Source organism: Babylonia areolata, chromosome 7 (genome assembly GCF_041734735.1).
Source record: "Babylonia areolata isolate BAREFJ2019XMU chromosome 7, ASM4173473v1, whole genome shotgun sequence".
NCBI lineage: Eukaryota > Metazoa > Mollusca > Gastropoda > Neogastropoda > Buccinidae > Babylonia > Babylonia areolata.
The window spans coordinates 54958500-54968617 of record NC_134882.1 but is presented as its reverse complement, the minus strand read 5'-3'; the positions used below and the strand labels follow the sequence as shown (position 1 = coordinate 54968617).

General features: G+C 46.8%; 1 protein-coding gene across 1 annotated transcript in view; it reads right to left on the bottom strand.

Moving 5' to 3' along the window:
* Positions 1-411: 411 nt before the first annotated feature.
* LOC143283889 (uncharacterized) overlaps positions 412-10118 on the bottom strand; it is a 19648-nt gene continuing 9941 nt past the window's right edge. Inside the window, exons 5-9 of the mRNA XM_076590281.1 lie at positions 8655-8702; positions 7061-7129; positions 5269-5376; positions 1584-1664; positions 412-533 (exon numbers count right to left, since the gene is read on the bottom strand). Coding sequence (XP_076446396.1) covers positions 412-533; positions 1584-1664; positions 5269-5376; positions 7061-7129; positions 8655-8702 — 428 coding nt within the window. The remainder of the gene's footprint in view (positions 534-1583; positions 1665-5268; positions 5377-7060; positions 7130-8654; positions 8703-10118) is intronic.

Sequence of the window (10118 nt, the reverse complement as noted above, 5' to 3'; positions counted from 1 at the left end):
CACCACTACCACCATCATGATTATCATCATCAGTAGGCCTGCTAAAATATTATGTAACAGATACAGATACAGAATACTTTATCATCTCAACAAGAGAAATTCATCTGTGGTGCAAAACACAAACAATACGTGAAAATCACAGTCATTCAACATGAATGCATCATAAAAGACATGAAACGTAGAGATGTCAATCTGGGCGCAACCCATTGCGAACAATCAATCAATAATCGGCTGTAGACACAACAAAGACAACAACGATAGAAACATTTAAAAAAAAGAGAACAGAGTGAGTCATACACTCAGCATCACAGCCACACACGTGCAATACAAAATGACATAGCATGGGCACAAACAAAAAAGCATCCAGGCCTAGAGCCAGATCATTTTTTTTTCACCCTTCTTTTGCCAGTTTCACTCACCCGGCTTCCCTGTCGCTGTTGTGGTGGTGGTGGTGGTGGTGGTTGGGGTAGGGGTGTAAGGGTAGGGGCTGGGGAAATTGGGGTATGTTCTCAAGAAGTACTTCTTGGTGTTACCTAGATAAATCAAAAAAACAACAACACCCCAATCAATCAATCAATCACTCACTCAATCAACCAATCACTCACTCAATCAACCAATCACTCACTCAATCAATCAACCAATCACTCACTCACTCACTCAATCAATCAACCAATCACTCACTCACTCAATCAACCAATCACTCACTCACTCACTCAACCAATCACTCACTCACTCACTCACTCACTCAATCAACCACTCACTCACTCACTCACTCACTCAATCAGTCACACACACACAGCCACATCACACACACACACACACACACACACACACACGCACACAAACATGCACACACACACACACACACACAACCACATATCACACACACACACACACACACACACGCGCGCGCGCGCGCGCGCGCAAAGATTAATAGAGACAGACAGACAGACAGGCAGACCGAGACAGACAGAGACACAGACACAGAGACAGAGAGACAGACAGAGACACAGACAGAGACAGAGAGAGAGGAGGGAAGGTGGGAGGGAGGGAGTGATAAGAACAGAAAGACAAGTGGCTGTGTTGCAAACACTACCAACGATCGTCTGCACAGGATAACTGGATGAGAGAACATTACAACAACAAGGCGGGCGGTTGGGGGGTGGGTGTGGGTGGGGAGTACAGATATCATAGCCTACTACATTATCACTGTTCATTTCATAGAAAACAGTCAAATTCGTGTGAACTCGTAACGTACAGGCAAATAACCTACGCAACTGATATACAGTTGCAAGCAATTAGCAGGATAAAGGTGAAGGTGTGTGTGTGTGTGTGTGTGTGTGTGTGTGCGTGCGTGTGTGCGTGCGTGCGTGCGTGCGTGTGTGTGTGAGTGTGTGTGTGTGTGTGTGTGTGTGTGAAAGAGAGAGAGAAATGTGTGTGGGGGGAGACAGATGGACAGACAGGCACAGAGAGAGAGACAGAGACAGACAGACAGAGACAGAGAGACAATAACACAGACAGACAGAGACAGAGAGAGAAGGGGGCCGGGGGGCGAGGGGGGGGGGGGAATAAAAATGTCATACCAACGAAATGGTCGATGAGCCACTGTACACAAGAAGGATGCATTGTGCGTGCAATATCTTGCACTTTTTGAAGAAGCATCACTGAAAGCAAACGGGATTCTGATCTGAACGACACGAACACGGTACGACATGACACGACACAAGACGACATTGTCATGCACAGCACAGCACAGCACAGCATAGAACAGTACAACACAGCACAGAACAGCACAGCACGGCACAACACAGAACAGCACAGCACAGCACAGCACAGCATGGCACTATACAGAACAGCACAGCACAGCACAAAACAGGACAGCACAGAACAGCACAGCACGGCACAACACAGAACAGCACAGCACAGCACAGCACAGCACAACACAGGACAGGACAGCACGGCACAGCACAACACGACACAGCGCAGTGATGCGCAGCACAGCACGGCACAACACAGGACAGCACAGTGCAACACAGAACAGCACAACACAACACAGCACAACAACACACCACAGTGCAACACAGAACACACAACACAACACAGCACAACACAACACAGCACAGTGCAACACAGAACAGCACAACACAACACAGCACAACACTACACAGCACAGCGCAGTGCAGCACAGCACAGCACGGCACAACACAGCACAGCACAGCACAGGACAGCACAACACAACACAGAAAAGCACAGCACAACACGGCACAGCACAGAAAAGCACAGCACAACACGGCACAGCACAGAAAAGCACAGCACAGCACAACACAGCACAGCACAGCACAACACGGCACAGCACAACACAACACAGAAAAGCACAGCACAGCACAGCACAGCACAACACGGCACAGCACAACACAACACAGAAAAGCACAGCACAGCACAACACAGAAAAGCACAGCACAGCACAGCACAGCACAACACGGCACAGCACAACACAACACAGAAAAGCACAGCACAACACGGCACAGCACAGCACAGCACAGCACAACACGGCACAGCACAGCACAGCAGAGCACAACACGGCACAGCACAACACAGAAAAGCACAGCACAACACGGCACAGCACAACACAGAAAGGCACAGCACAGCACAACACGGCACAGCACAACACAGAAAAGCACAGCACAGCACAACACGGCACAGCACAGCACGGCACAGCACTGCACGGCACAGCACAGCACAGCACAGCACAGCACAGCACAGCACAACACGGCACAACACAGCACGGCACAGCACAGCACAGCACAACACGGCACGGCACGGCACGGCACGGGACAACACAGCACAGCACGGCACAGCACAGCACAAAACGGAACAGCACAGCACGGCACAGCACAGCACAGCACAACACGGCACGGCACGGCACGGCACGGGACAACACAGCACAGCACGGCACAGCACAGCACAACACGGAACAGCACAGCACGGCACAGCACAGTACAGCACAGAAAAGCACAGCACAGCACAACACGGCACAGCACGGCACAACACAGCACGGCACAGCACAGCACAACACGGAACAGCACAGCACGGTACAGCACAGTACAGCACAGAAAAGCACAGCACAGCACAACACGGCACAACACAGCACAGCACGGCACAGCACAGCACAACACGGAACAGCACAGCACGGCACAGCACAGCAGAGCACAACACGGCACGGCACGGCATTGCACAACACGGCACAGCACAGCACTGCACAGCACGGCACGGCACGGCACGGCACAGCACAGCACGGCACCGCACGGCACAGCACAGCACAGCACAACACGGCACGGCACGGCACGGCACGGGACAACACAGGACAGCACAGCACAGCACAACACGGCACAACACAGCACAGCACGGCACAGCACAACACGGAACAGCACAGCACGGCACAGCACAGCACAGCACAGCACAGAAAAGCACAGCACAGCACAACACGGCACAACACAGCACAGCACGGCACAACACGGAACAGCACAGCACGGCACAGCACGGCACAGCACAGCAGAGCACAACACGGCACGGCACGGCATTGCACAACACGGCACAGCACAGCACTGCACAGCACGGCACGGCACAGCACAGCACAGCACGGCACGGCACGGCACGGCACAGCACAGCACAACACGGCACAGCACAGCACGGCACGGCACGGCACGGCACTGCACAGCACAGCACGGCACAGCACAGCACGGCACGGCACGGCACAGCACAGCACAGCACGGCACGGCACGGCACTGCACAGCACAGCACGGCACGGCACAGCACAGCACGGCACGGCACAGCACAGCACGGCACGGCACGGCACAGCACAGCACGGCACAGCACAGCACGGCACGGCACGGCTCGGCACGGCACGGCACGGCACAGCACAAAGAAGTTCCGCGCAAATGTATCTATTTGTATTTCTTTTATCACAACATATTTGCAGCACAGTACAAAACACAGCTGGAAAAATAACCATAACGATGCACAACGACAGACAGACCACATACCTCAAAGACAGGTCACCACGAGACAAGACAAGACAAGACAACCCAACCCAACCCGATACAACACATGACAGAATACACCAAAAACACGACACAACACGACACGACACGACAAGACAAGATAACCCAATCTAACCAATTACAACACATGACAGAATGCACACACACACACACACACACACACACACACACACACACACAAAGGCAACATGCCGTATACAACACAACACGACACAACCCAATCCAGTGCACGGAAGGACAACACAACACAACACAACACAACCCAATCCAGTGCATGGGAGGACAGCACCACACAGCACCACACAACACCACACAACACCACACAGCACAGCACCACACAGCACAGCACAACACCACACAACACCACACAGCACCACACAGCACCACGCAGCACCACACAGCACAGCACCACACAGCACAGCACCACACAACACCACACAGCACCACACAGCACAGCACCACACAGCACCACACAGCACAGCACCACACAGCACCACATCTGCTAGGCAGATGCCTGACCAGAAGCGCGTAACCCAACTTGCTTAGTCAGGCCTTGAGACACAACTTAATTGACGGGAAAGCACAACACAAAACTACGCAACGGAATGCGACACAGCACAACATGACACGATCCACACAGCTGCACAGAAAAACACACAACACGACACGACACGACACGACACATCTAAATGCATGATACAAACAACAACAACAACAACAACAACAAAACATCAACATCAACAACAACGCAACACAACACAACTTAATTCACAGAAAAACAGCACAACACAACACAACACGATACGACACAACCAATTACACGGAAGAACAGAACACGACACATTACACACAACACAATACAATTACACGGAAAACCACACCACGCAACACCACACCGCACCACACCCCACCACGCAACGCAAAACAATGCAACGCAACGCAACATAACACAACACAACACACGGCAACGCAACATAACGCAACACAATGCAACGCAACGCAACATAACACAACACACGGCAACGCAACATAACGCAACACAACACAACGCAACATAACGCAACGCGACGCAACGCAACACAAAACAAAACGCAACGCAACACAACGCAACGCAACCAAAATGTTCTGACCGTCAGAAGAAACAACACAACGCAACGCAACACAACGCAACACAACACAACGCATAGCAATACATGACTGAACTGACTGTTGTCGCCATCAGTGAAGCTCCGTCTCCGTCGTCCGACAGGCCCACCACCACCAGATGCAGATAGCCCGTGTTGTTGGAGATAACTGTAGGCCTCTGTCCACCACCCTGTAGTCACAGACAGCAGGACAAGAGAAGGGCCCAAACAAACAATGAGTACCAGTGGAGAACAAATGATTGAACAAAATAGTATAGAGTAGTAACTCTCACTCTCCATTCACAAGGTGCACACACACACACACACACACACACACACACCACACACACACACACACACACACACACACACACACACACACACACACCACACACACACACACCACACACACACACACACACACACACACACAACCTCAAGTCAATGCTGCCTATGCTGCCGACTTAGCTAGCGCACAGGTAAACAAAAAGACAGATCGGAACAAACCCGGACACTTCCTAAAAAAGAAAAAAGAAAAAAAGGAAGCGCCGGGCTTGTCCTAATACCGACCGCTTGACATGACATGTGCGCACAGCACCAATGACAAAAGAAGACCAGTTTCAGTTTCAGCTGACAAAGCGTGCGGATTGATCCTTATACGCTACACCACAAATGCGTGAAAAAATCAGGAGAAAAAAAGGCCTGACCGTTACCTGACCTCTGCATGAATCAAACGTTCTGTGGTCAGTCCTTGACAGCACTTCACTGCGTAGGTTTGTGTAAAACACTAACACGAAATGAAATAAAATGACGAAACAAAATAAACACATTAACAAAAACATACTTAATAATAATGGATACTTATATAGCACACTATCCAGAAACCTGCTCTAGGTGCTTTACAAAAACGCTTTTGTTAACATAAAACATTACATCAATGTTACATACACACACCAAAATGCAACTACACACACACACACACACACACACACACACACACACACACACACACTGCATACATACACACAATGCATACATACATTTTAACATACATGTGTATCTAACAGCTACCCTAACACATACGCACACATAGGCAGGCACACATTTACATAAATACACGCACTCACAATACACATTCATATACATGCATGTAGTTATGTGCACATACATATGAATACACACATAGTCAAGCACAGCTAACGTAAAGGAAGTGGACCTGCCACAACTGAACTTATTGCTGAGTGAAAAGGTGAGTTTTGAGACGAGATTTAAAAAGATGCGAGGGAATCAGAATGACGGAGGTTATCAGGGAGCTTGTTCCACGTCTTTGGCGATTGAAAAGAAAACGATCTGTATCCACAGGTCTTACTTCTGAATATAATGAAACGAAGGATACGTAGAAGGTAAGTGAGTGAAATAAAATCACACTAAAATTTAAGCCATGCTCAACAAACTTGTGCGCACCCATGCGCGCACATGCATACCCATGCGAGCGTGCAAATGCGCGCACACACACACACACACACAGAGTCACTTCATCACCTTTATCGTTAACAAATACACTTCAGTTGTGAGAACAACGTGATTTGTGGATGCTGTGGATGACGTCGACCTGCAGCAATTGCAACAGTAGTGGTGTTGAGTGAATAAAACAAACAACGAAAACAACAACAACAAGAGAAATTCAATGAGTCTATATTGCCCGGTCTTTTGTCTTGATATGGGCGTGCATGAGTGTGTGTGTGTGTGTGTGTGTGTGTGTGTGTGCGTGTGTGTCTGTGTGTGCGTGTGTGTCTGTGTCTGTGTGTCTGTGTGTCTGTGCGTGTGTCTGTGTGTGTGCGTGTGCAGGTATATGTGTATGTGAGCGTATCTCACCAGAACTGCTGGGAGGCATTCTGTCCTCAGGAACGCCATAAAATAGTTCTGCATATGCCTGAACGGAAGCTGGAACAATTAATCAAACAGACATGTTTTTCCCCATTACAAAATGTTTCATATTTGACACGTAATCAATCTCTTCTCATTTCCTCTTGCTTTTTTCCTTTGTGATAATTACGTGTCTAGTAAAGGCTTCGAATGACCAGTTAGTAGGATTTGAAACACGCAGTAAGAATAATAATAATAATAATCATAATAATAATAATATTATAATTACACACACACACACACACACACACACACACACACACACACAATAATAAACACATCGTCCAGCACATAGAATCTTCACATACGCAATAAATGATGTGGAGGTGTGGGGATGGGGATCGACATAGATAGAGAGAGGAAGGGAGGGGAGGAAGAGTTGGAATACGAATAACTTATTCATCATTAGACCATAGCCATTTGTGAAAGGGTGGACATGGAAATCGAATCACATCACGGCTCAATAACTCAATGTTGTACTTACATATCAACGCCGGGCCAGGACAAACGAAATTCATGTTTTGAATCAAATCAAAGACACTATGTTACCTTTAAATTTGAATAATGCCCCAGCCCCCACCCCCACCCCAACCCTCGAAAACGGAGTATGGTTGCCAACATGGCGCGGGGATAAAAAAACAACAACAAACACCCCCCCCCAGCCCCCCCACCCCCCGCCCCCCCAAAAAAAGGAGAAAAACGGTCATACACGGAAAAACCCACTCGTGTACATACGAGTGAACATGACAGTTGCAGCCCACGAACGAAGAAGAAGGAGGAGGAGAAAAAGAAGAAGAAATAATGCATTGTACAAATAGAGAGACAGACAGACAGACAGACAGAGAGGGACAGAGACAGAGAGAGACACAGAGAGAGGGCAGCCTCAAGAATTAAGGTGTAAGGTCACCGCTGTGTTGACAGTTGAAATGCACTAGTTTAGAGAGAAAGGGGAGGCGTGGAGAGAGGGGGCAGAGGAAGGACTGATGAGAGTGTGGAAGGCAGTGGGGGGGCGGGGGGGAGGGGGGGGGAGGGAAAGCCTTCAAAGTTCTTTGCCTTCATCTGGCTACAGTACCCAAACACTTTCAACTGCGTCATGTCACCAAGAAAAGTCATTCCCAAACGAATTAAAAACAAGAAAAGAAAAAAAGAAAAATGCATGCGTACACACACACACACACACACACACACACACACATCGGGCTTGACATTGACTCTGTTTACAGAAGTGAGTAAAAAAAAAAAAGAAGAGATTATGTCCTCTTTACTTTCTTTTCGGAGAAAAAAGAAACAGAAGTTGATTAACTATTGTCAGATATTCTGACTTGTGAGATAGTGTGTGTGAGTGTGAATGAAAGTGTATGTGTGAATTAGTGTATGTGTGTAGCAAGAAAATTAATTCCCAAACGAATTAAAAACAAGAAAAGAAAAGAAACAAAGTAAATGGACGCGTGCGCGCCTGCGCACACAGACACACATACATACATACACGCTCACGCACGCACGCACCCACACATAAGCAGCTAAACAGGTTTGCGTTACTTACATGCACAATGCAGATACTCATACATGAAGACCGTCGTTTTCAGAGTAACTGAAAACACACGCAAAAATCAAAATGAATGATCTGGTCACATAGTATGCTTTGCAATATTATGCTATGCTATGCTAGGCTAGGCTACGCACACGCATGCACACACACACACACACACACACACACACACACACACACACACACACACACTCGCGCGCGCGCGCACTGCAAATTTGTAGACGATAAAAGTATAGTTGTAGACGCTAAGATTGCATTTTTTTTACCAAGCGGAAGCAAAGATGTATATATTCCAAATTACTAGCAAGAGTTTGTTGACGCGATAAAAGCAGATATTGATATCAAGGTCTGCTGACGCTAAGAATGGAAAGTTGAAGTTAAGATCACAAATATGTTGACACCAAAAATGCAAAGCCGTGTGTAAAAGTATTGTTTGTTGACGTTAAGGATGCAAAGCTGTAGACAAAAGAATAGTTATTGCTTGTTGACATTAAGAATGCACAGCTGTGTGTGAAATTATAATCTGTTGACGCTAAGAAATGCAAAAGTGCAGGTAAGAATCACTAATTGTTTGTTGACGGTTAACAATGCAAAGCTATGCGAAATTGCTGTTGTTTGTTAAAGCTACAAAAGCAAAGATTGTGTGTAAACGTATTGTCTGTTAACGCCATGAATGCAAAGCTGTAGATAAGAATCATTAATAGTTTGTTGACATTTTACTATGCAAATCTATGTGAAATTGCTGTTGTTTGTTAAAGCTACGAAAGCAAAGGTTGTGTGTAAACGTATTGTCTGTTACCGCCACGAATGCAAAGCTGTAGATAAGAATCATTAATAGTTTGTTGACATTTTACTATGCAAATCTATGTGAAATTGCTGTTGTTTGTTAAAGGTACAAAAGCAAAGATTGTGTGTAAACGTATTGTCTGTTGCCACCATGAAAGCAAAGGTTGTGTGTAAACGTATTGTCTGTTGCCACCATGAAAGCAAAGGTTGTGTGTAAACGTATTGTCTGTTAACACCATGAAAGCAAAGGTTGTGTGTAAACGTATTGTCTGTTAACACCATGAAAGCAAAGATTGTGTGTAAACGTATTGTCTGTTAACACCATGAAAGCAAAGGTTGTGTGTAAACGTATTGTCTGTTACCGCCACGAATGCAAAGCTGTAGATAAGACCATAAAGCTTGCTGGACACAGGTTAAATTTTTTTTTTAATATAATTCTTTAACCCGTTGACTGCTAACCTTAGGTGAAAATATTGTCGTGGAATGAGTCTAAAGCGGTTACTACTCATTTTCTTTGCATTTGTATTATATTTGTATTTGGATTTGTATTATGTTTGTATTTGCATTTGTATTATATTTGTATTTGTATTTGAATTACTCTTTTTGCCACAACAGATTTCTCTGTGTGAAATTCGGGCTGCTCTCCCAAGGGCGAGCACGTTGCTACACTGA